Consider the following 27,773-nt stretch of genomic DNA (forward strand, 5'->3'; position numbering starts at 1 on the left):
GAAGCGCATCCCTGAGCGAATCGGCAGTAAAAGAATCCGGAACCCATCCCTGCCATCAAGGACCTTGTTATGGGTACCCAAAAGTACAATGGTAACATCCCATATCATGTCTCTCTCCGAGACCACCATCATCTACACCAAATGATCAGACTTTCAACGAGAAATGGCTAACAATGCATAAATATTCATAGAGGGGAAGGCAGCAGTTAATAGTCTACAGCTCCATTCGGAAAAGCTCTGATGCGTTTCTAAGCCTAATCAAACAAAAAATACAATTTCTTCGCTATTTGTAGATTTGCCAACCATCTGGGCTTAATCATCAGTTTGGTAATTCCGGTCCACAGTCAGGAAAAGCAACAATATTTAGGGCTATGAACTAAAAGACAGAGGACAACGCACCAAGCAATTGTGAATGTTGATCTGGTCCATCATAGAAGCTCAGGGAGTCCCAAATGCAGTCTTTAGCATCCTCAATAACAACATCTTGTATCACGGTTTTTAGTTTGCTTCCTGAAGCAGAATAGATGGTCCAAGTGCAGTTTAGTAAATTAGGATAGATGTCTGGATAGTTTGGAGAAACTATTTCTGCGACCCCCACTGGGATCAAATCCAAGACTGGACATCCTTAAAGAAAGCGGGAAACAAGACTTCTTATATTTCTGGATTTTTTATTTTGCCCACTATAAAATATAAAACAAACAAAACAAAACAGTCCCTCTGTTATCCAGACCAGCCTTCATTAACTTGACATCTGGCTGATCAGTTTATACCACAGCTCACAAAGTTTCCAACAAACAGGCTGAAGCTTCTAGAATGCCGAGAATTGTAGTTTCAATAGATTGTAGGAATGTAGTATTTAAAAGTGTACTTAAAAAAACAACAACAATACATTATTGGAACTTGGCTTTTTCCAGTTGCAGCACGAGGCAGCATGCCTTGTCTATTAGGCCAAGTGTCACCAACCTTTCGGACCTCAGGGACCATTAAATTCATAATTTTAAATCTCATGGACCACTAATATGAATAAGTGAGGGGATGAGGTCCTTCAGGCACTTAGCTTGGCCGCCTGTTAGTGGAGAAAAGTGCTCGGGGTCAACCGTAGGTTTGCTGTTCATTGAAGCTAGGAATTGCAAATATGGCCAAAAATGAATGTTTGTCTTGTAGCCAGCCTGGGCGCTAGATCGGCTCCCTGCAAACTCTGTCTTTTGAGGAGCCTGGCCGAAGTTTCGCGCACCACTCACTGAAGCGCCTGGACTCTCAGTGAGGGAGGGAGTGCCTGAAGGACCCCATCCCATCAGCAAGTGGGAGTAATCGCTTTGGCGGGCTGTATCTGGCCAGGGGCCATAGTTTGAGGATCCCTGATTTAGTGCAATATTAAAAAAATGTAAAAATGCAAAGATTTCTCTGCGGACCACCAAAATTTTCTCGCGGACCACCAGTGGTACACGGACCACTAGTTGGTGACAGCTGTAATAAAGTAGAATAAAATATGGACTAAAAATATAAGAATGAAGACGTGGCATAAAAGGGACAGTTAGAAGTTTGCTTAAAGGGAATGTCATCAGCCTCTAACCACAAGATGTTCTAGCCAACGTCCCCATGTCAAAAGTCCAAACCACAAGGTTCAGATAAAGTTTGTTAATGACACGTGGTCCATACCTGTAACAAAAGGAGAAGTAAGACCCTCATCTACTTATAAGGCTTTTTCCCCAAAATAACCAATAAGAAATGAGTTAGTATTTCCGTGTTGCAATGCTTTTGAGAATGTATAAAAACGCGTGCTTTGATGATGAAGGTTGTTCAGAATTTACAATGTTAGCCATTGTGCTAACTTTCTGAACCTGGCTACCAAATAAACTTTTCCTGTATCCTGAGAAGTTTAAAGCCTGTCATTTTCTGCAACAGTATTAGGCCACCTGCCCTAGAAACCAGGATAACCCTGAAGAACAAACAGTCCATTTGGTCTTTCACCAGGCTGTGACCCAGGGATTGTAATCATGGATGGGTTGGCATGACGAGTCTGGCATGGGTAGGTGTGATTAGGGGTTTTGTGATATTACTGGGCTCTAGTCCAATTTTATGTGATTGGTTGCATTAATGGAATTCTTTCTTTTTATTTTGTTCACCTTCCGGAGCCTCCTGGATAGATTGGCAGATGTAAAAAAAAAAGGATCAATGAATAAATAAGGTATCAATAAATGTTTGTACACACAGGCATTGTCTCCCTCCAATATAGCACAAGACTGTGCTTGCATTAAAGGTTGCTATTTCTACTGGGAAAACATACTTGGTTCAAGTGTGTTTTTTCCTCCGGTGGGACCAGTCTATCAGGGCAAGCTGGTCTACCCAATTCTGGGGCGGAGCATACTACTTCTGTTTTCACCTTTCAGCCCCAATCCAGGGGCCTTCGCAGGCAATCACTTTATTTCTCCCTTTATTTCTTTGTCGGTAAAACATAAATTTAACGTGCTTGGTTCAGGCTACCTAGAAAATTATTTACACATTAATGGTTTGATTCCCTGCACTGTTCTGACCGAGGCTTCCCAAGAGCATGAAGCAAACTCCTTGTTCCGACGAAAAACCCTTTTATTAATTTAGTGTGAATTCTGCTCATTCACATCCAGCAAAGTCTTTCAAGGGAAGATTTATAGTCACAGACCTTATCTAGCTTGGAGAGCTGACAGGCCGATATTTGTAAAACTTGGCAAGGAGTCTCGGAGAGTCACAAACCAATTAAATGAACTAATTGTCTCCTGCAAACTCCACTCCCCTTTCGCTCCTCTTTTATTTCCTCTGGGAGGTGCCATTCATAGTGTGGCCTTACTCCAAGTCGACTCCTGTTCTTTCACTGTTCTCTTCATCTGGCAGCTCTGCGCATGCGCACACTGGAAACAGGCTCCAGCTGTTTGTCTGCCTCACTGATGTCTGACTCTGAAAGCAACTGATAACTGGTTTATGGCTCTGGCCCCCTCTCTGCCTCTGACACAGAGCCCTCATCAGAGCCTTCCCCAGACTCCAGGACACGCCCATGTCCCTCCCCAACCTCCTCACTCTCCGAATCTGCTGCTAACTCCACGGGCCGCTGGCGGGCCACAATATACCTACTCCTTCCTACTTTAGTACATTTTTCATACACAAACACAGCTGTCGTACCTTTTCGAATATCTCTATCTTGTAGAGGACCTCAATAGAAAAAGAAAAAAAGGAATAGAATGATACATCTTTATATTTCTGAGCTAACACAAAGGTAATTGATGGTTCAGCAAGTAGAGATATACGTATAACTATTAAAATTTATTCCTGTTTTATTTATTTATTCTTATTAATAATTTCTACAATAAAAGACAAATCAAAAGAAAAAAGAAAGAAACAGGAAGTGCAAGAACCAAAAAAAGAAAACTAAAGTTAAGATAAATGATTTCTGACCTTTTCAACAGATAATTACGATCTTATTGTTCCTTCTCCCTCTTAAATATTTTACCTCATGACTCTCAATCTTCAGTTCCATTAATCATATTTTTTTCATCTTTCAGCAAAAAGCCCACATAAATCTTTCAAAAAGAAAATTCTTTTTGCTCTCCGACCAGATTGTCCTGATCAGTAGAATCACATTTTCTTGGATTCTATTCTACAACTAATTTAGTTCTCACAAACAAGATTGAGTGGTGTCAAGCCCAAAATATACAAATTGAACAAATTGAAAATTGAAAGATGATCAATATTAACAGCTTATCTGTCCCATGTAGAGCAACAGAACATTAATCAATTACTGTATTTTTGGAGTATAAGATGGACGTTTCCCGCCCCAAAAAGAGAGTGAAATCTGGATGCATCTTCTACACTGAATACAGCATTTTTGGCCTACCAACTCCCCCCCCCACCCTTTGTAAAAATGGACGTACAGAGGGTTTGGGAGGTTTGCATAGTTCTCCTGGGGGCTGGGGAGGGCAAAAATGAGCAAAAAACGAGCTGTTTTTGCTCATTTTTGCCCCCCAGCCCCGTGGAGCATTCTACAAGCCTCCCAAAGCTCTGCATGCCTCCCCCCCCTTTTTTTTGCAAAAAATGAGGCGTGCAGAGGGTTTAGGAAGCCTGCAGAGTGCAAAAAACTTTTTTAAACAATTTACCTCATCAAAATCATGGTGCGTCTTATATTCCGGTGCATCTTATAGTCCAAAAAATACAGTAAATCAATTAAACCAAGAAATTCCACCATTGGATTCACATCCTTCTGGTCACAAGTCCCTTACCAGATTTTGATGGATTTCCTAAACCCTGACGGAGTCAGAGCCATCTGGATATAGAAGGAGCACCTTCCATGGTTCCTCTAGGTGACATTTCCAGATAAAGGAATGGAGTCCACTCTACCAGATCTTATCAGGTAGAGAGGCATTGTTGTGACCAGGTAATCTGCAGGTACCAAGTCCTGAGTCACAAGGGAATTTAACAGTGACAAACATCGTTCTGAATTTCACCCAGAAAACAATTGTCTGTCAAAGCAGCTCTCCAAGTCGTGATGTTATATGTGGCAATCAGGAAATATTCATAGCTACTTAGCCTTTGCCTAGGTGACACTTCCAAATACATTAATATGGTAATTAACAGAATAGTTAATGCAGCTTTCTAGAAATTAGAATAACAACGCTTTTAGAACGTATTACAATGAGGCAAAAGATGGTTATCAGGCTTGTTGATGTTATGTACCTTGTCCATCAACAGCTTGCAAAAAGTTCATAGGTGACTCCAATGACCGTTTCAATGAGGTTTCAAGACCAATGTTATTGACTGGCATCTCTGCTGGTCCCTTCCCTATTGTGAAGAGGGAGGGGGAGGGACAGAGGGAGGGACAGAGGGAGAGAGAGAGACAGACAGAGAGAGGCAGACAGACAGACAGACAAAGAGAGAGAGAGAGAGAGGGGGGGAGGGAGGGAGGGAGGTATAAGAGTTATTGAAAAAAATTGAAATAATAGATTCATAGGCTGGAATGGACCTTAGAGGTCCTCTAGTCCAACCCTCAGCCCAAGGAAGAAAAACTTAATTGCGTCCTGTACAAATGGCTGCAAACTTTTTTCTTGAAATCCAACAGTGATGAGACACCCACAACTTCTATAAAATAAAATTAGCTATGTTAACCTCAATGAGGCGTAAGTAAGCGTACTGTACAAAGTTAAATCATATTTAAATAGCGGGGTCTGACTTGGTTTGTTTCCCTGATTATATCATCCTTCTTCCTTTTGATTACATAGCTTTTATAATAGTAGGACTGCTTGAATTGATTACTGATCTAAACCTATTGTTCTACTAGGCCTCTTAGCTGAAAGCGGTAAACATATGCTAAAATACGGAAGTCAAACAATCAAAGCTATTTTCCTCAGATTATATTGAAGCCTATGTCTTTCACACGTTTATGCTAATCTTACAATTGCAGTAGGCTTGTGCTAACTTGAGTGCTGGCAAAAAAATCTGACATTCTAAGGAATTAGAAAATACATTCAAATGATGCTTGCTTTGCTCAAATCTAGAAGTTCCTAAACATTTTGCCATCTGATCTTCCTTTCGTTTAATCTTTAAGAGCTCACCTCCCCTAATATTCCAAAGAACAAAATGAAAGAACAATGAAAGCAATACAATGAAACTTTATCTTCTTCTGTATACATACAAAATGGCTCTGTGTGTATGTGTGTGTTCCAGCATAACTCTGGAACGCCTTGAGCAATTTCAACCCAACTTGGTACACAGATGACTTACTCTCTGGAAACAAATACTGTCGGGGTAATAGACCCCTAACACCCCTCAGGATGTCGGAGTGTGGGTGTATTCTAGCATAATACCAGAATGTGTGGGCTGCTGGAGTGAAAAGGACTGAATTATATCTATAGTGTCAAGTCACAGTACTTTTGACAGTGATAGTGCCGAGGTGGCGCAGTGGTTAGGGTGCAGTACTGCAGGCCACTTCAGCTGACTGTTATCTGCAGTTTGGCGGTTCTAATCTCACCGGCTCAAGGTTGACTCAGCCTTCCATCCTTCCGAGGTGGGTGAAATGAGGACCCAGACTGTGGGGGCGATATGCTGACTCTGTAAACCGATTAGAAAGGGCTGAAAGCCCTATGAAGCGGTATATAAGTCTAACTGCTATTGCTATTGCTATAGTGTGCATTTTTCGATTCAAGTTCTGTTAAGATACAGCCTGTTGTGCCTTAAAAAGGCTTCTACTGTACAGCACAGGGGAGTTGCTATGGCAATGGCTTTGCAGTACTCCACAAGGGAACTCCCTCTAATACAGGATTGGGATAAATACATACCTGGGCTACGCTGGGTTATCAGCTAGTTTTTTAAAAAAGACATAAAAAAGAAAAATCTTCAAACCTCCTCTGGCATCTGCCTGCACCTCCCCAAGGAAAGTATACCTCACAATGTGGGAACCCTGCTCTAATCCAAGCAGACAATGCCACTCAAATATCGGAAGGCAGTATTGTTTAGCATTTAGAACCAAAAAGAGACCATGGGCAAGAAGTAGGACGATACTTACCTTTCATTACAGATACAATCCAGTCAAAAAAGGCACTCACTCGTGAATAAACGCCTGGTCTCTTAGGCTGAGCACAGCCCACACCCCAGCTAGCAAGTCCGTGGAGCATAAATTGCTTGTGTTCATTTTGGCAAACCAGCAGACCTGAATCCCCCTGGAAAAAAACATGCACACAAACACACCCAATTTGCAAAATGTATAGAAAAAACACGCTGCTTTATATTTATATTTCTAATGCACACGTCTAAATCCATCATTTTTCCAGGAAGGCATGGAATTTTATAAGCTGAGTTGCAGCAAGGGCAATAAAGAGAATGGCTGTGAGACCCGTGGATCAGAGTTACGGCTTTCAGCAGCAGTAGAGATTCTCTCTGAGCTCGGTGGCTTTCTTGCAGATGTTTCATTACCAAACTAGATAACCTCATCAGTGCTAGAACGGAGTGGGATTTGCTCTTATTTTTATATACTAATGGCTTGCCCCGTCAGTGTTGCTCTTGGTGATTCCTTGATCTACGTGCCACTCAAACGAGACAATCAAAAAACCCAAAAGGAAACCAAAAATCCAAAACACTTCCTCACAAACAATCAACATCCATATGAACAAAGATTGACATCAAGATTAACAACGTAACAGGTGAAGCATACCCCAATCAAGAAGCTACCAACACAAATAAACAAACTAATAATAAACAACAGCCTAATTAAGAGCACCAAGAACAATCCCATCAACACCAGAGGTGGCATTCAGCCAGTTCTGACAGGTTCTGGAGAACCGGTAGCAGAAATTTTGAGTAGTTCGGACAACAGGGAAATAGGCTGGCCCCACCCACGCTGCCTCCGGGCTGATCTTCTTTTGTTGTCCTGAAAAGGAGCTGGAAAGCAGGTTAGTGGGGAGGGGAGGGAATGGGAATTTTGCAGTAACTTCCCCTGCCATGCCCACAAAGCCACGCTACGCCCACAGAGCCACGCCCACAGAACCAGTAGTAAAAAAAATTGAATCCCATCATTGATCAACACTGATAGGACAAGCCACTATACTAGTATATAAAAACAAGAGCAAACCCCAGTCTCTTCTAACACTGATGATGTTACCTAGTTTGGTAATGAAACATATTGCAAACAAACATCCCACCAAGCTCAGAGACCTCAATTCAACCCTGAGCTACAGGTATTCTCTTCTGTTGGTACCAGAAGAGCCCAAAAGGAACCTTGTTATATCCCTGTGATGGCGAACCTATGGCACGCATACCACAGGTGGCATGCAGAGCCATTTGTTAGGGCACACGAGGTGTTGCCCTGTCAACTCAAGCACACATGAGCACGCTGGCCAACTGACTTCGGCCTTCATTTTCGGCTGTTTTTCACCGGCTGCAACCCAACACACAAACTGGATGTTCGGGAATGAACTTCCGATTTGTGCGTTGGGCCATTTTTCTCCCTCCAGAAGGTTTCAGGGAAGCCTCCGGAGGATGAAAAACAGTCCTACGGGCAACCAAAAAGATTAGGAATGGGCTTCTGGGTTGCTCGTAGGGCTATTTTCGCCCTCCGGAGGCTTCAGGGAAGTCTCCTGAAACCTCCGGAGGAGCAGGGAAGGACATTTTCGCCCTCCCCAGGCTCCTAGAAAGTCTCTGGAGCCTGAGGAGGGCAACAAATGGATCTATCGCACGCTAAAAGTGGGGAGAGGGTGGGGGTCGTGCGTGCATGCGTTGGAGGTCACGCGCATAGAATTATGGGTGTGGGCACGCCCGCACACGACCCCCCTGCACTCCCTCTGCTTTTGAATTGAATTAAATTGAATTGATTATATTTCTATGCCGCCCTATTCCCAGAAGGGACTCAGGGCGGCTCACAGACCAAGTCAGGGTGGGGAGGGAATACAAATAGGAAAAAAAAGACATGGACAAAACAATACCACAATTTAAAAACAATCAACAACCACACCATTCAAGCGGGGACAAGAACTCATCAGCCCCAGGCCTGTCGGAACAGCCAGGTTTTAAGGGCTTTGCGGAAAGCCTGGAGGGTGGTGAGGGTCCGAATCTCCACGGGGAGCTCGTTCCAGAGGGCCGGAGCAGCCACAGAGATGGCCCTCCTCCAGGTGGTCGCCAGTCGGCATTGGCCGGCGGATGGAATTCGGAGGAGGCCAACCCTGTGTGATCTAATGGGTCTTTGGGAGGTAATTGGCAGCAGGCAGTCTCTCAAGTACCCAGGTCCAATACCATGAAGGGCTTTATAAGTGACGACTAGCACCTTGAAGCGTATCCGAAGACCAATAGGCAGCCAGTGCAGCTCGCGGAGGATAGGTGTAACGTGGGTGTACCGAGGTGCACCCACGATCGCTCGCGCGGCTGCATTCTGGACAAGCTGAAGTCTCCGAATGCTCTTCAAGGGCTGCCCCATGTAGAGCACACAATGGGGAAAAGGCTAGCCATCACTGTTATATCCCTTGAACAATACTGATGCCCCGACCTCCAATCTATTATTCTTCCCTTCCTGAAAAAGTGTGAAAGAGTTCCAAATTCAGCCTATAAGTTACTGATCCTCTTTGGTCTATAACTGTAACTTATTTAATATAATAAGGTGCGGCTGATCCATTTTTGGTAGCTTGAGCACACTTTCCTTATCCCAGTTTACCCTTCTGGGCTGCAGTCTATGTTTTTCTTGTCTGCTCTCTTGATACCTGGCAGGAATCGCGGCCTTCCAAAGATGCAAAACCAGCACAGAGCATCTGAGGTGTGATGCCTCCAGGGTGATTAAAGTAGTAGTTTTGCTCACAGAGGTCATTGGCCACCAGTGGGACATGCATTTGCTGTAGACGGGTAGCAAGGCCTTCAGCTATAAAACAGGAAAATAATATTTCAGAATAATGCATTTTTTTCCCTTTGATGGGAAAAAGGGGTTGGAAACCTTAAACACTTAAAGAGTCACAAAGGTCCGGAAGGCCCACGTTCAATTCTGGTTATCCCACCATAGAGCGGCGTCCTTTTGCCTTTTACCTTTTACTGACCGGTGACAGGGAGACACAGTAGAGGGCCACATGCGGCTCCAGAGCCGCTGATTGCTGACCCCTGAACTGGGTACTAGGGCCTGATGGAGAACCTATGGAACCATTTGTTAGGGCATGCAAGGCATTCCCCTGTCAGCTCCAGCTGACTTCGACCTTCCTGTGAGCCTGTTTTTCGGCCTCCGGAGCCTTCAGGAGCCTTAAGGAGCCTTCCCTGAAGGCTCCGGAGGGTGAAAAAACGGCCCTATGAGCAAAGCGGAAGTCTGTTCCTGAACTTCCAGTTTTCCCATAAGGCTGTTTTTTTGCGCTCCAGAGGCTTCAGGAAAGTTCCTGAAGCCTCTAGAGGGCCTGCAGAGGGAGGCAGGGGAGACTGTTTTCACTCTCCCCAGGCTCCTAGAAAGCTTCTGGAGCCTAGGGAAGGCGAAAAAAGTGTGTCAAAAGCGGAGGGGAACACTGGTCATGTGTGCATGCGCGCTGGAGTCACACACATAGCACCCATACACGACCACCCTGCACTCCCCCAGCTTTTGGCACACAAGCCAAAAAAAAGTCATCACTGCACTGGGGGAAAATCTTCAAAATGCATTACTAAGTTTTGGATCACATCTACGTAAGTTACGCCTAAAAGAAAAAGATTGCAGTTTTCCTCCCCAAAAGCTAGGCGCATCTTATGGTCCGGAGCATCTTATAGTGCCAAAAATATGGTAGTTCTAAGAACAGGTTCATTTGATTCTGAATTCCGAAGTGCCACAGAATAAACATTTCTGCATGGATATAAAATCTATATAAATTGATTTGGATGCATTCAAGTTGATATAAATAAACTTGCTGAGTTGATTAAAAGATCTGATTTGGCTCAGAGATTTCAACGGATACATTTTCAAATTGAATTCCCAAATCAAATATTCATACCCCTAACATATATTTACCCAGGATGCGTGCAATGTGCTCATACAGTTGTACATTGATCTCAAAATGCAGAATCTCTCTTTTTATTAAATGTCATGGTGTGTCCCACTAAATCAGTGGTTCTTAAAACTGTTTGACCTTATTACTCGTATTCATGGCCTTGAATTATGTCATTATTCCCATTAAAAACAAACAAACTCTTGTTTTACATAAAGTATCTTGGCGGGCGACAGTCCTCAACTCACAAAACAAGCAATTACAAATTGCTCCATCATCACCCCTCAGGATATCTCCAAATTGCTCCCTTGGATAATTACGCCCAGTTTAAGAATCACTATTCTAAATGGAGAAGAACAATAAAAGGAGATTGCCAAATTTCACATCAGGATTTGGTGGTAAATCACAGTCTCTAAATTGCTTTAATCTGAATTGCTCTGGTTAGATTTTGCAGCAAACTTCCAGACAGAACGTGGCTAGATTACTGTAGAAGCTAGCCATAAACAAGGCCTCAAATATAAGAATGCAGGAGACCCTACACCAGGGGTATCAAGGCCCGTAGGTTGGATGCGGCCCACAAAGTGCTTAGAGCTGGCCCACAGGGTCGGCCTGGAAACAGCAAAGGACCAGCCCGTGGTGCCTCTGCTAGTGAAAACAGAGCTCGGGGAGGGGGCGCACATGGGCTCCATTATCGCTGGCAGAGAGCTATCGAAACAAACTAAAAACAAAACAAAAGGATAAATGTTTCCCCTTTTGCTTTTGAGCCTGCAAGAAGGGGCAGGAAAGGAGAAAGGGAAAGAGGAAAGACAAAGAAAAAGATAGGAAGGCGGGAAGAGAGCAAGGAAGGAAAAATCAGGAAAGAGGAGAAGGAAGAAGAAAGGAGAAGGAAGGAAGGAAGGAAGGAAGGAAGATTATAATGGGACTGAGGGAGTCTGCTTTGGCCACCATAGGTGCCCCTGGCATGAGTTCTATGTCAAACCCACGATGGCCACGCCCATCATGGCCATGCCCGCCCCACCGGCCCTACAAGATCAAACACAACCCCGATGCAGCCCTCAATGAAATCGAGTTTGATACCTCTGCCCTACACCATTCCGGACAAATGGTTGTCCAATCTCTTCTTTAAAATGCCCAGTGATAGTGCATCCACGACTTCTGAGGGCAAACATATCCATTGTTCTCAAGGACAACCAATCTCCTTAGTTCTAGATCGGTTCTCTCCAGTGGTGGGATTCAAAAAATGTTACTATCGGTTCTGTGGACGTGGCTTGGTGGGCGTGGCATGGCTTGGTGGGCATGCCAGAGGAAGAATACTGTAAAATCTCCATTTCCTCCTGATCAGCTGGGACTCGGGAGACAGAGAATAGGGGGGGGGGGCAGTCAGAGGTGGTATTTACTGGTTCTCTGAAATACTCAAAATTTCCGCTACCGGTTCTCCAGAATTGGTCAGAACCTGTTGAATATCACCTCTGGCTCTCTCCTATTTTTGCTAATCTTTAACGAAGGTGGAGCCTTGACAGTGTCAATGCCGCGTGAGGGAGAACATGGACTTCACCTTCTTGGAAACTTGCCCATCCAGTCACGGTACAAAGCTCCAAGGACAGCAACGGCTCCATGGAACTTGGCAAGCATACAGGCCTCACCGCTGCACTATAGATCAGAGGCGTTTGCAGCTGGACGAGAGCAATATCAGAATCGTAACTTGCAACCTCAAAGGCCGGGTGCACCGTAATGCTCTCGACTCTTCTCACCTGCATCAAGAGAATGGAATCAATAGAATCAGTATCCAGTCTTTTTCACTCAGTACCGTACATAGGAGCTGTTTAGCGGATGGGAAGAGTGGGAGGGGGGGAAGAAAGTAGGGGAAATACCAGATTAGTTACAAATTTCATTCTTAGCCAACATCTCTTTGTAAAATAATCAGCAACTTTCTCTACGGGGCTCTCCCTAATCAATAAATGCTCCTGCAGCAAGAATTGTCTATCCTTTTTTTTTTTTTAGGCTGTAGCAAACACTGAATTCAGATAAGAGCTGCCAGCACCGCTACCGTAGTGCTGCCTTTGGCTGATAAGCTATGAACCTCCTTATTTTAGCCCGCACTTGATATAAATTGGCCACCTTTCATTCTCGCTGCAGCGTAATTCCTTCTTCCTGCCAGCATCCCCATCTGAACAAATATATCACACAATATGCCCTTTCCTTTTATTAACGCTTTCATTCTGCCATTTTGGACAACACTCTTAGACGTATACGGTTTTTTTTAATTGATTGCTTGGGGTTGTTGACACAAAACATTAAGCCAGAAAGTTTTTTTGCCCACACTAGAAACAGTTTCAACCAGGGTCATCCCCCCCCCAATAGTTCAGACGTACCTTGTTTCCCCGAAAATACGACCTACTCAGAAAGTAAGTCCTAGCTTGATTTTTTTATTTTTTTATTTTTACATGTGTGCCCAATTTAAGCCCTGCCCCCCCAAAATAAGCCCTAATTAAGACCCCACCCACTATAGGGTGTACAGGTAAAAATTAAGCTAGAGTGGGGGTGGTGTGTGTGTAGAGGTGGGTTCCTACCAGTTCGGGCCTGTTCAGCCGAGTAGGTAGTAACTCAACCTGTCACGCCCCGAACCGGTTCTCTCGGCGGTGCCTACAGTGGCACAAGTGTTGGATTCTGGATCCCGTTCCAACTGGTACGATTGGAACAGGCCCGGCGGCATCCACATGGATGCTCGCACTGCGCATGCACACAGGCGCAGCACATGCATGCATCTTAGCGCCTCCGCGAGCCCCTGTGACACTCCAGCTGTTCAGCAGAGCATCGCGCAGGCGCTATACATGCAGTGTGCATAAGTGCCAAAGACTTAAAAGACCGGTAAGGAGCTCGGGGGGTAGGTGGGCCCTCCAGAGCACCGGAACGGAACTGTATCCGGTGCTCCGGGCAGGCTCCGGTACGCCCGTACCAGGGTGTACCATCTGCAACCCACCACTGAGTGACATCATCTTATTTTTTGCTTCTGTGCATGCGCAGAAGCATTTTTTCAGTACTGTGCATGTGTGCATCAAGCGTGCATCCGCGGGGCGTCCCTGAGCGAACCGGCAGTGGCAGCAGCCAGAACCTACCCCTGGGTTTGTGGTGCTGCCCTACTACTTACCTTCAGATAGTTGCAGTCAGTCAGGCCTCACACACCTCAGTCCATTTCTTTTGCTGCAGCCGGCAAGACTTTCCTGAAGGCCTCTGTAACTTTTAACAGAGCTCTGGATCGACCTGGAGCTGTTATCGGGTACAGAAGCCTTCAGGAAAGGCTTGCTGGCCTTGCCCAATGAAGAAGCCTCTGACAGTGAAAAAGAGGCAACACGTAGTCAGTAGATGACATCCCCCAAAAATAAGACCTTTGATGTCAAAAAAATATAAGACAGGGTCTTATTTTTGGGGGGGAAACGATAAAAATCATGGTGTGTTTTTCTAGGACAAATGAAAGAAATGTGGTTACATCAAATCAGCATTTTTTTAAAAACGAATTGTGCTTTGCTATCAAACCCTCATGAATTGGCAAAACCTGTGCAGATTTGTTTCTCTGGGGATTTTAGAGTTGGAATGATTTGCCTGCGGTTCTTAACCCAACTTCATGTAGCCTTCAGTATAATAATAAGTGATCATCTCAGAATACCATCAGTTTGGGCTTTACGGCAAGAACAATTCATGCCATCCTCACCAAAATCAGAGGTGGGTTCCTACCGATCCGGTCCGGGCTTGCCATGAACCGATTCTCCTAGAATCGCCATTTTGTTTTTCGGTTCTTCGCATGCGCAGAACAACTTTCATTGCAATTTTCTTCCGTTTTTTAAGGCTTTGCGCATGCGCAGACCTTTTTATTTTGCAAATGCGGATGCGTGCATCTTGCACATTTTGCATGCGTGTGTTCAAAGCTAGCGCATGCACACAAAATTCCTGCATGCACCAAACTGGCAGTAATGCCAGCAGCAACCCACCCCTGATCAAAATGGCCAGAGAGAAAGAAGAAAGAGATGAGAATTCCACTGGTATGCTTAGCAAGATGGAAAGTAAAGTTTTATTTATTTATTGGAGAGGAGAGGATTACAAGAGCTAGGAACGAGGCCTAGGAACCATGAGTGCACTATGTAAACAGCTCAGTGTATTTCCTATTGTCCGCCTGCTTATTCCCTTGTAATCCCTTCTTCTCCAATCTTTTTATTCTGTAAGTGGATGGTGAAGATAGAAATGTGTTCTGACCCCCACCTTGATCATTTAGAAACTACAGCCAAACAGAACTTCAAAGGAAATATTTTTATCAGTCCCGGCTCTTGCTGGCTGCGAGCCTATAATAAACACAGATAAATTCTCTGGCAAAAGTAAACCACAGCAAAACAGGTTTATATAAATCAAATCACTTATCCAAGTGCTTCTTCTTGATGATTGCAAACAAACAGAGAGTTGACTAGAACAGGAACGGAACGGGATGGAACGAACGAACGAATGTTGACTTCTGCAACTAGGGTGTGGCACCATCAGTCTTTTATCCGCAGGAGGAGATCCTTAACGAGCCACAACTGCTGTTATCCTCTCCTGTGACCATCCTGAAACCACTCACAGGAGGTTTCTGTGTCAGAGTCTGATAGCAGCTCCAAAGGCTCCTACCGAGCCACAACAGAAATGTATCAGGCACAGTAAAGATTACCTACAGAGATTTTTTTTGGGGGGGGTCCCCATTTTTTTCTCTCTCCTCACTAGTTTAAACTCTGCAAGAATTTTCTCAGTCAAATCTGAAGATGCTGAATAGGGGCTGAAACAAGGACCATATGTGCATAAAACAGGTGAGCAAAAAGAAACATACAACTAAGTAGTTTGCCTCTACCTGCTCAGCAGATTCTTTCAGTAGCCTGTCATGGCTTCCAGCAACAACAGTCCAATATGCTGGATTATTTGTTCTAAAAAAGGAAGGAAAGGAATATATATATAGATCTATACTAGCCTCCCTTTATCAGCACAAATGCAACATTTATGCAATATAGATAGATCTACAACACAGTTGTATTAGCCTCTAAGCCACAAGCTCTCCTCCCTAATCAGCTGAGCCAAGGAAATGATTAAGTGAAGCAGTATGCTCCCTCCCATATCTGGGTATACCAGGTTCTTTGACATGACACTTATACATACGTACGTACGTACGTACGTACGTACGTACGTACATACGTACGTACATCTTTCAATTTAACTTCTTTAACTTTTTCATTTAACTTGTTCCTGCAACAAATCCCAGGAATGTTTGTGTGAAAGCTGAGATGTTCTTCATTATATTCATACCCCCACTCTGCAGAATGAATTAAGTTGCTGTAAGGTTCCAGCAGTTTCCCTGAGTCATTGAAATGCCCAAGAGAGTGAGACTTGCCAAAAATATCAGCTTTTATTTATGGCCATAGCAAAAGCTGGGTGATAAAACTATCTCCAAAACATACAATCAAATGCATGTAAGGAATAGCCACACCCTACAAGAGGGGCTCAGAGTATTATATACATTTTTTTAGGCAGATATAAACAAAGTTTATCCAATCAGAGACAAAGATTCGTTACCAATGTGATCTTTAAAGCGTTCTTTTGTTCCAGCGTCTGTCTCTGTCTACCTTATCTAGGGAGGATTCCTATAGCCTAAAGGGGTGGCAGCCCCCCTTTGCCAAGTTGTTTTTCGGCAGAATGCTTTAAAGATTTATGAGCCAGGAAAACTCCCTAGTTTGGTTCTTTTATCTATGGGGCCTGATATTCCCATGTAACAATTTCTTCTATGTTTTCAAGAATGTCCCTAGCTTTGAAGCCAAGAATAGAAGCGAGACGCAGCAGTGAGATAACATTTGCAGTAATGCCATCCAGTATTAAAGTTATATTAATCTAGCTAGGCTAGAAAAACAACTAATTTCTGACAGTATATCGTATCAGAAGCAAACAGCAAATATTGGTTTAATCAGTAACAATTATATAGTAACATAAGCAATTCATAATAAAAGCAAGTAGTCAATATTGATTCTTATTTATTCATCTACTCCTTCATTGCAGAGATGATCCAAAATGTTTCAGGACCCTGTAGGAACTGAAGCGTCATAGTATTCTTCCCTGGTCTAAATTAAATCTTACCTACTTTATACCAAACAACCAGTGTCTGCAAAAGGCTACTTTGCCCAGCTTACCATCTGTACTTACATCTTTACGCAGTGAGCGGCTGTGAGCACCCAAGTCGCGTTGATGATGGCACCGCCACACCTATAATCACCCAGAAAGTGCAAACTCACATGCCAGGGCCAGCAGTGAGGGCAAGCTTCTTCTCCCCCAATGATATGTCTTGTCAGCCTCTGAGGACTAAAAGGGGGGAAACCACATATATCTACAACAAGAGAAGAGGAATCAAAAGCTAGAGGACATCCTGGAGAATTCAATAATGCATTGGCTGGAAAGTGAAGTTTCAAGTTTTTATAATCATCACTAGCTAATAACACAGCGTTGCCCGGGTATTTATTTATAGGAGGAAAATGTCCGGACCAAACGTAATTTCTAATATTGTATTTTCCCCCTTACCAAAGGGAGTCCCCTTGTGGAGCACTGTGAAGCCATTACCATGGCAACTCCACTGCGCTGCACAGAAGAAGCCATTTTACAGCAGTACAGTAGAAGCCATTTTAAGGCACAACAGGCTGTATCTTAACAGAACACAAACTCTGAGGGGTGTTAGGGGTGTCTTAACTATACAGTATTTTTTTTTCCAGAGAGCACGTCATCTGTGTACCAAGTTTGGTCGAAATTGCTCGAGGTGTTCCAGAGTTATGCTGAAACACACACACACATTTTTATATATATAGAAGATTTGTCCTCTCATAGATCTAGAACATGATAATGTAAACATGCATGCATGCATGCATGCATGCATGCATACATACATACATACATACCAGAGGTGGGTTCTTACCAATTCGCACCTATTCCGTAGAACCGGTTCATCAAATCTACTGAACCGGTTAGAAGAGGTTCCACCAGTGGACCCGGAAAGCAGGCCACACCTACAGAAGAGGTTCCAAAAAATTTTGAAACCCACCACTGGTCCTTGGATATGATTATTCTATACTATCATGCTCATATTTATAAAACTCGGTGCCTCTGTGAAAGGTAAGGATGACTACTGCGTTTGTGGTGCAATCAGAACATTGCGTGTGTTGAAGTTGTTTTAACGCAAACCAAAGATGCCTTTTAAAAAACAAGTTTACATCCTATTCTTATGCATGCCAGTGCTGTGTGTGAGGTAATTTAAGGTGGTTCTGACAAGTGTCGTCGGCATCTTCATATCCGGTCACATGGGCGGCAAGCCACTCCCATCCAGTCACATGGGTGGCAAGCCACTCCCACAAAGGAGACCACACCCACAGAGTAGGTTCGAACAATTTTTGAAACCCACCACTGATACATACATACATAAATACATATGTCTCTTTGGTATTCATCTTTCTAGAACTAATATTTCTTCTAAAATCCAAAACACATTTTGCGTTTAACAACATACATCAGACTTAAAGAATCCAGGCTTAGCTACTTTTTGTCCATACAAAACTCAGAGTGCGTTAGGATTTCTCTAGCAGTCGTTGCCAAATGCAAAAAACCGAAGCATTTCAAATCTAACCATTTCAGCCACTGCACGTTTTATGTTCCATTGGGCGACAATGGAATCCATAAACCTTCAGGCATGAGAGAACAGACAGCTCAAATGGGAATATTTCCAGACAGACACATTTTGGCGTTATCTGTCAAAAGATATCGTAAAGTTAATTACTCCTTTTCTCTTAACAGCTTCTTTATATGCACAGAAGACAGCAATAATGATAGGAAGATTCCAGCATAGTTAGAAGAGGGAAGTCTTGCAATTTGGAGTTTTCCCAATTCCCGTATCATTTTATGAATGAATTAAGCAGACTGATGTTACAATAACAGCCCTGTCTGGAAATGCCTAACTCAAATTAAAGGTAAGACTGCTGGGCTTTAGTAATCCTCCTCTTTTCATATTCAGGTTGTTTCCTAGGGAATCCAAGAGCGGAGCTATTATTAATCCTTGAGGAACTTGCTTACCCAGTGGGATATCTTTTGGTTCAAAAGCAGATACAGAGAGCAACCCTTCATATTCAGCTTTAGATGTTGCTGTAGGAAGAAAATGAAGCTTTAGTTCAGCAAAAAGTTATTTCTCAACCATTCAACACAGAAGAGTCAAGTTTACCCAATTCATTGCTCCACTCATAGAACTTATTCCTATTCTTCTGATTCTCTCTTCGCTGGGATCTTTCCCCAACATACTTGTGTTTTCCTGAAAATAAGACCCTGTCTCAGTGGTGAATTTCAATTTTTTTTACTACCAGTTCTGTGGGTGTGGCTTGGTGGGTGTGGCTTGATGGGCGTGGTGTGGCTTGGTGGGTGTGGTTTGGTGGACGTGGCAGGGGAGGGATACTGCGAAATCTCCATTCCCACCCCATTCCAGGGGAAGGATATTGCAAAATCTCTATTCCCACCCACAGCCAGAGGTGGTATTTGCTGATTCTCCGGACTACTCAAAATTTCTGCTACCGGTTTTCCAGAGCCTGTCAGAACCTGCTGGATTTCACCCCTGCCCAATCCTATAATTTTTTTGCCACCAAAAATGGCACCAGGTCTTATTTTCGGGGATGGATGTCATCCACTGCCTCATCTCACTTGCGTACATCACCCCTGGCTTCCTTTTCGCTGTCAGACGCTTTCAGGAACTTCTTCGGATAATTGCAGCAGGGCCTCACACACCTCGGCCTATTTCTTCTGCAGCCAGCAAAGCTTTCCTGAAGGCCTCTGTACCCAATAACAGAGCTGTGGATCGATTGGAAAGCCTTGCTGGCTGCAGAAGAAATGGGATGAGGTGCGCGAGGCCTGGCTACAACTATCCGAAGGTAAATAGTAAGGCAGCTCCATCCCATCATCCCCATCTTAGCTTAATTTTTACCTGTGCATCCTGGAGTGGGCAATGTCTTAATTAAGGCTTATTTGGGGGGTAGGGCTTATATTGGGCACATGTGTAAAAATCAAGCTAGCACTTATTTTCTGAGTAGGTCGTATTTTAGGGGAAATACGATACATATATACTTTCTTTCTTTATTTTATTTATTTATTTACTTACGTATATACATACAAACATTCTCTTTCTTAGAAACTTAGACTTAGAATAACTTTATTGTCACTTTGACTGTACACTACCGGCTTAAATTAAAATGAAATTTCATTGCATACAGCTCTCAAAGGGTCACCACCTCCAATATACACTACATAAAAATGACTAAATAAATAAATACAAAATTATGTATATACCAGAGGTGATATTCAGCAGGTTCTGACCAGTTCTAGAGAACCGGTAGTGAAAATTTTGAGTTGTTCGGAGAACTGGGAAATACCACCTCTGACTGGCCCCGCCCCATCTATTTTCTGCCTCCCGAGTCCCAGCTGATCGGGAGGAAATGGGGATTTTGCAATAACCTTCCCCTGGAGTGGGGAGGGAATGGAGAATTTGCAGTATCCTTCCTCTGCCATGCCCACCAAGCCATGCCCACCAAGCCATGCCACGCCCACCAAGCCATGCCCACAGAACCAGTAGTAAAAAAAATTGAACCCCACCACTGGTATATACCCACATATATTACAAGGCATGGAGAAACAACACAGTCTAGTTTGGATATATAAATGTAAACATGGCAAGCAAAACAAATCTTTCAAGTTTACCAGATGGATGGCATCTCTCCCTCTCCCTTCTCAGAATCATGATTTCTGAAATGTTTTGAAATGGAAGTATTACTAGTTTCACTTGCAAAATGCTGGAAAGTCATGCTTGTTATACTGTATTAACAAGAGGGAAAACACTAGTGAAGGTTTTTTTAAGCGTTGCAAAGCTGGGTAGTATAGAATAATACATCAAAAACAATTCAGAAGCTGTAGAACGCAGTTGCCGAGATTTGCAAGTGGGCATTGCACACTGCCCAGAGGCTACCATAGAAGGACAAAAATTATGCATTGTAAAGATCAAAAATTATGCATTGTAAAGATCTATTGGAGGTGAGAAGTACTTCCAATGTAGCAATAGAAATAGCAGTTAGACTTATATACCGCTTCATAGGGCTTTCAGCCCTCTCTAAGCGGTTTACAGAGTCAGCATATCGCCCCCACAGTCTGGGTCCTCATTTCACCTACCTCGGAAGGATGGAAGGCTGAGTCAACCTTGAGCCGGTGAGATTTGAACCGCTGAACTGCAGATAACAGTCAGCTGAAGTGGCCTGCAGTACTGCACCCTAACCACTGCACCACCTTGGCTCATGTATTCTACCGAATACCCTGCATGGATTTCTCCTGTGACTATGTAAGAAAGAGGAAGAGGAAGAGGAAGCTAACCACCAGATTGCAAGAACACAAGTGAGCAGTTAGGTGAAAAGACCCGAATTCATTGGTACATTCACATTGCAATGAACAAGGACACTCATTCAATTTTGCAGCTACTAAGATTGTTGGACGAGCAGGCACAAAAACATCCAGGGAAGTGTTTGAAGCCTGGGAAAGAGGCCCCTCATCAGTCAACAGGAGTGCTGATTTACCATCAGCCTACCAAGTACTTAGAAGGGGAGAGCTGGGCAGCACAAGCAAATGACAGCCAACGACTTAAAAACCAGCCATCAACACACCCTGATGAACATCTAAAAAGACATATACAACAAGCACTATAAATACCGCACAGAGAACAACACACAGTTTGCTAGAGAAAAGTTCCTTGAGGATGGGCTCCAGCACGAGTTCAAAAGTTCAGAAGATAAAACCTCTGGTCTTGGTGACCCAGATTGGATCCTGCAACATTATCTTGGGACACGTATATTTGTCTTCATTTGTCAGAATAAAATCAGATTCACTGAATAACTTGTAAAACTGACGGGAAGGGAGGTAAAATGCTAAGAGGAAGATAGGAAGGTGGGGGAACTCAATGACTTCGACATTCCCCAAAAATTGTTGCATAAAAGGATCAATTTCTGTTTTTCAAAATCTCACACTAATTGCATAGAAACAATGGAATGGGGATTCAAAGTGTGCAAAGTAATGCACAAAATAAGTCCAACATTCACCGTTATAATGTTGAAGCCTGCAACTGCAATGTTATTTATTATCAAAAACGTATAGCCTTCTTAACATTTCCGGAAAGAATAAATTATATTCCTTGAGATGGAGATCTGAACGTAGCAGATGTTTTGCTGGTCCTTTCTCATGAGTCTAATGTACAACCAATTTCTTTTTGAAAATCTTTTGCTTTACACACAAAAGATACCACACAATAGAACCTGTCCAAGTCTTCCTTTTCATTTTTCTACTCCAAATGTCTTTTTTTCCTGCTATTCTCATTCAGAAAGAAAGCTATGATGAGATCATTTGAACATATTTTGTCATTTGAAACAATTATGCATGAATTTTTTGCAGGAATTGTCACTGTATAAGAAATTATGAGATGGGATAGCCACAACGACAAGTCAGCCAATGGGAACTGTTTGGTGACTAAGAAACAGGATCTGTTGTGAGCCATGGGAGGCAGCTCGGAGCCTGGGCGTGGCTTAGCTTAACTGGTCTGTATATAAGATGTGGTTTGTCCTTGGATTATAGAGTCTGTGCTTCTGTGCTTCTAGATTCTGAATTCTGGTTGTTCTGATTCTGGCTTCTGCTGCATGGGTATTGTATACATGCACCATGCTTTATATTATTGTATATAAACAAGTTTCTTCTAAAAATGAATCCTGCTGAATTATTTACTTGTGTGCTGGTTGAATCACTGCAAGCTCTAAAAGGAATGTGGAAATCTTTCTAGAAGTAGCAAGATCTTAAAGTCAACATAGCTGCACAGCTCAGAAGAGCCATGGTGGCACAGTGGTTGGAATGCAATATTGCAGGCTAATTCTGCCAACTGTCAACAGTTTGATTCTCATCAGGCTCAAGATTGACTCAGCCTTCCATCCTTTCCAGGTTGATAAAATGAGGACCCAGATTGTTGGGGGAAATATGCTGACTCGGTAAACCGCTTAGGGAGGGATGTAAAGCACTGTGAAGTGGTGTATAAGTCTAAGTGCTAGTGCTACATGTAACAGGTTGTATTTTCCCTTTCAGATGCCTTTGATTGGACAAAGTTCAAGGCCTCCACGTCCCACTCAGAACAAAATTCACAATGTCTTCTGAGAAAAGTATATTTTCTTGCATCCTAAAATTTTCATCATTGTACATCTTGGAACAGTTTGACCTAAGAGGCTTTTAAAAAAAGGATCCTGATGAACAGATAAAAGATTGAAAACTAACCAGTTAAATGCTTATTGTGCTCCACCGGACAAGTCAATTGAGAACCTCAAAAACACTTGATAATGCCAAATAATTCTCCCTCCCTCCCTCCCTCCCTCTGTTTCTGAAGTGGAAAGGACACAAATCCTCGGCCCCTTTCATTTATTTTTAATTTTCACATTTTGCAACCATTTGATCCATATACTTTATTCCATAATTCGTTCTGCCCCCACGCTTTCTCCACCCTAGTTTACCTGGCTAAACTGCAGCCATTGAAAAGAACACAATGCGTACCCACCCACATTCCAAACAATCTCGGTATGACTGAGGATAATATGGGTAGTCCTCGACTTACAACCGGAAACAAACCCCAAATTTTCCTTGGTAAGTAAAAGATTTCGTTAAGCGAATGAAAATGGTCCAATTGCAGATGACTCTGAAAGATAATGAGTATTTAACCACAAAAATACTCCTGCCCCAATAGGCTACTTCAACTGTTTATGTCATTGGCATCAAATCTGCAGCCATACCTTTTACCTTGGCCTGGAGTTGATACTAAGTAGAACCCAGTGCCATCAAGAAATTCCCCAGCCTGATTTGTACAATCAGGTGAGGCCTTAAGGCAAAGTGAATCTCTCTAATTTCTCTCCATTCCCATTGATTCCGGATCAAAAGACATGCAAATTTTCTATTTAGTGGAAGCCGACGTTGAAGAGAACATCCCCAACCAACCTGAAGAGCAAAAAGTGAACTTGGCCTTGAATCCCCGGAAGTTATTTTCTTCATCGCTCTCAAACTGGATCAGCATGATGTTCCCTGAGCTCCACACAGGTGAAGGAATTGAGAAACCACACAGGAGAGCTATAAGGGGGCAAAAAGAACACAACTCAGCGGTGAAGTTGTAGTAGTTGTAGTTGAGTTTATTTATAGGCTGCCCTTTTCCCTGAGGGGACTCAGGGCAGCTAACAACTTGTATAGGAGGGGGAACATACGATGACATATAAACACAATGTATAATTAAAATCGAGCAACATTCATTCAACATTCGGGTGGGGGCGGATTATACTCTTTACCCCCAGGCCTGATGGGATAGCCAGATCTTGAGGGCTGTGCGGAAGGTCTGAAGGGTGGTGAGGGTACGAATCTCCACGGGGAGATCGTTCCAGAGGGTCGGAGCTGCTACTGAAAAGGCTCTCCTCTGCGTAGTTGCCAGCCAGCACTGGCTGGCAGATGGCACTCGGAGGAGGCCTAATCTGTGAGATCTAATGGGTCGAGAGGAGGTGATTGGCAGGAGGCGGTCTCTGAAGTATTTTTCACCAGGGGGCCATATCTCAAATAAGGGAAATGAACTCCCTGAGTCTAAATCAGGGGTCCCCAACCTTTTGGACCTCAGGGACCACTGAATTCATAATTTTAAATCCCGCGGACCACTAATATGATCTGCCTAATGACTGGGTGGGCATGGCCAGGTGTTGTGGCCCAGCAGGAGCCGTTGGAGCTGCCACCAGACTCCGACAGTGAGGGGCCCTATGCGTCAGCTCTGGAGGATGTGGAGGACCCTGGACAGGGTTCCGACTCCGAGCAAGGCGCAGAGAGGCTGGTTGGACACCAGGGGGCGCCTGAGCCTTGGACCAGTGGAGAAGAGACAAGGGAGTGTGATCCTGAAGTCATGCATTGGAGCAGTGGGGAGGAGCCAGGGGAGTTGTTTCTGGATGTGTGGCAACGCCGGGCAGATCGACGTAGAGAGCAGCTACGCAGTTACCAAAGGTGATTGTAATTAGGCTCCTCTCAAGATAGTATTTAAAGAGAGACTGGGAGGAGCCTGGTTTTGCAGGATTCAACGCCATTCCTAATGCTGGAGAAGTTGTTATCTGTCGAAGTCTGAGTTGCTGCCAAGGTTCTTATCTGTTTGTTATGCTTGGCTTTCAGCCACCGAGGTTGTGATTTCTTGCTAATAAAGTGCTGTGACATTCCAGTTAAGCTTGTCTTGGCATTTGTTACTGGACGGAGGAGGGGGTCAGAAGAGCCAGGTGTCATGTGACTGGGTAGGCGTGGCTAACTTGATGTCACTCACATCAAGGGGCACCTCGCCAGCCCCTACTCTCCCCTCCCCTCCCAGCCACTCCTCGCCTGCCCGCCCGGGCTCCTTAGGGCCCCAATAGAAAGCAGCCACCAGGAGAAAGAGTTGGCAAAACAGCTCAGTTCAAATTGGACCTGACCGAGAAGGAGGCTCAGCAGAAGCACCTCACTAAGGACTATAAGCATAGGCTTTCCAAGCAGAGGGAAGGCCTACGGGAGTGCAGGCCAGGTACTAGTGCCTGAGGCTCAGCGGGCTGAGAGGGTTAGCTAGTTCCAGGCCATGATACAATCCCACTGGAACAAAGCCTTCTGGCTCTTTGCCACCAGTGGCGTTTCTCTCCAGCTTTTGCCCAAAGAGTCCCACCAGAAGGCTGAAGCAGACCTCGTCAGAATTTCTGCCCCTGGTACCTGGCCCGGGGCCTGTAGTTTAAGGACACCTGATTTAGTGCAATATTTAAAAAATGCAAATAATTTTTCTGCAGACCACCAGTTGGTGACCGCTGGTCTAAATCACCCCAGGAAGGTTGATTCAAGATTTTGGGGACAAATGATTTAAACCAGAGACATTTTACTTTGATCTGCTATCTCTTGTCCACCACCACTGCCCATTTTATTTTCTTTCAGAATATAATCCACAGCATCTTCAAAAGTCAATGGACAAGGTCCACCTTGCCAAGTCAAAACAGTTATTACCTAGCTGGTGGTCTTCTTCGGTGTCTCCATAAACAACAACAGCATCATAAATACAATCCTGGCTGATTTCAACAGCAAAGTCTTCAAACTCCAACTGAAAGGGAGAATATTAGCATTCACCCCCATAGAACATACACAATAGCATCCCCATCTTTATGTCTTCTAGGACAGGGGTGTCAAACTCAAGGCCTGGGGGCTGGACCTAGTCAATGGAGTGCTTAGATCTGGCCCACGGGGCCACTCTGAAAACAGCAAAGGACCAGTCCGCAGTGCTTCTGTCAGCAAAAATGGAGCTCTGGAGGGCTGCGTGGGGCCCTCCTGAGCTCCATCTTTACGGGCAGAGGTTTACAGTAGGCCACTGCAGCTGAAAACGGAGCTCATGAGGTCCACGAGCAGCACTCCCAAGCTTCGTTTTTGCTGGCAGAGGGTTGCAGGAGGTTGTTGCAGCTGAAAATGGAGCTTGGGAGCCCGTTTTCGCTGGCAGAGCACTCGGGCCACCACAGCCCCCTCCACAACAAGAGTGATGTTGAGTTGACCACACTCATCCTGACCACGCCCATCCCAGCCCCCCAACGTGAAACATAACCCTGAGGTGGCCCTCCATGAAATCCGTGACCCGACAAAAGGGCGAACGACAAAACTGCGCCCGACTAAACCGCGTCGCTAAAACCATGACGTCATCAACGCGGCGACAACAGCGCGGAGACAGAAGGCGCTTTACAACAGCGCGTCGACAGAAAGCCGATTTAACTTAAGGTAAGGGTTAGGTTTAGGGTTAGGTTTAGGGTTATGTTTAGGGTTAGTTTTAGGGTTAGGTTTAGGGTTACGTTTAGGGTTAGGGGTTAGGTTTAGGTTTAGGGTTAAGTTTAGTTTTACAGCACGCTTCTGTCACTGCGCTGTTGTCGGCGCGATTCAGCGCTCATTCGTTGGAGCGCTTTAGAAAACACGGTTTTGTCACCACGGTTTAGTCAGGCGTGGTTTTGTCATTTGCCCTTTTGTCGGTGAACTCATGAAATCGAGTTTGACGCCCCTGCTCTAGGGCTTCTGATGGTACATGCTAGAAATTGTGGCCCTAACATATCTGAAGGGCATCTAATCCAACAACATCTCTGAGGCCATAGCAAAAAACTCTATCCCAACCTGATCAAGGAGCATAGCAAGGCAAATCAAGACATGATTTTTGGTCCCCAAAATAGGAAATCCTTTCAGCGTCTTTCCCTACATATGGCAGGAAAAGAATTCAGTAATATCGAATTAAATCATAATCTATTTCCCTTTCTTGACCTCCAAAATCATCAGCTCAAGGCAGTTGCCTCACTCTGCCAATGACAAGGCTCTCGTGTGAAGCCATTTTAAGTGCTTTGAGAACACAGATAAGTAAGATCATTGCCTCAAGAATGATTTGTGACTGACTGACACAGGCATCGCAAAAAAAAGTTGGTTGCATTCCAACCTAGGTCATCGCTCCTTATTACCTTGATGACATGGTCCACTGGGGCTTCAATGAGCCAGTGGCATTTTGTGCCGCTGGGATATAGATCAGGGTAATTAGCCGTGTCAATCTTTCCTTCTTCCACCAGCATTGCAACACTGCCACAGCCAGAGCCTAGGACATTGGAGCAAGAGAGGCGGCAGCAAATAAGCAGAGATGCTATGCATCAACTGCACCTTATTAACTGGTGAATCAACATTAAGATCTTTTTTTCCACCCGAATATACTTAAAATATGCAAATAGAGGCAGCGTGTCAGAATAAGGAGAGACGAAGAAGCTGCCTGTTCCCCAACTGTCCTCCACAGAGAGGTTCAGAGGCAAAGGTGAAATTACCTGCTTCAGATGCTGGATGCACAGCACTGAAGGTGAATTCAAAGCCTCTGCCACCAATGCTGCCATCCGACACAAATATAACAATGGCTTGGTCCGACTCTATCAGCAAGGGGGAAGGCAGGACATCACCACAGATTTTGCCTGTTAGAAAAGAGCAAAGTCAAGATGAACCCCGAGGGAGCCACATGCATCCTACTGACCCACTCTTTGTGGGTCTTTAAGGACTACAAAAGATGCAACTAGTATAGCTCAAGGATAGGATTCTTGGGTCCAGGCAATTCTTTCCCCAGAGCCCTCTGCAAGGCACCAATTCATCTATCTCAGGGGTGTCAAACTCGATTTCATTGCGGGCCACATCAGGGTTGTGTTTGACTTTGGAGGGCTG

At 44.2% G+C, this 27,773-nt stretch overlaps 1 protein-coding gene across 1 annotated transcript in view; it reads right to left on the reverse strand.

The window, feature by feature from the left end:
- Window positions 1-27,773, reverse strand: part of OVCH1 (ovochymase 1) — a 53,613-nt gene that overhangs the window by 6,239 nt on the left and 19,601 nt on the right. Inside the window, exons 11-21 of the mRNA XM_087722539.1 lie at window positions 27,389-27,529; window positions 27,038-27,168; window positions 25,563-25,656; window positions 23,523-23,651; window positions 18,552-18,620; window positions 16,644-16,863; window positions 15,307-15,379; window positions 11,992-12,187; window positions 9,207-9,361; window positions 6,527-6,680; window positions 400-624 (exon numbers count right to left, since the gene is read on the reverse strand). Coding sequence (XP_087578665.1) covers window positions 400-624; window positions 6,527-6,680; window positions 9,207-9,361; window positions 11,992-12,187; window positions 15,307-15,379; window positions 16,644-16,863; window positions 18,552-18,620; window positions 23,523-23,651; window positions 25,563-25,656; window positions 27,038-27,168; window positions 27,389-27,529 — 1,587 coding nt within the window. The remainder of the gene's footprint in view (window positions 1-399; window positions 625-6,526; window positions 6,681-9,206; window positions 9,362-11,991; window positions 12,188-15,306; window positions 15,380-16,643; window positions 16,864-18,551; window positions 18,621-23,522; window positions 23,652-25,562; window positions 25,657-27,037; window positions 27,169-27,388; window positions 27,530-27,773) is intronic.

Source organism: Thamnophis sirtalis, unplaced genomic scaffold, assembly GCF_051295495.1.
Source record: "Thamnophis sirtalis isolate CommonGarterSnake01/CBP01778 unplaced genomic scaffold, rThaSir2_p1.2 scaffold_9, whole genome shotgun sequence".
NCBI classification, from domain to species: domain Eukaryota; kingdom Metazoa; phylum Chordata; class Lepidosauria; order Squamata; family Natricidae; genus Thamnophis; species Thamnophis sirtalis.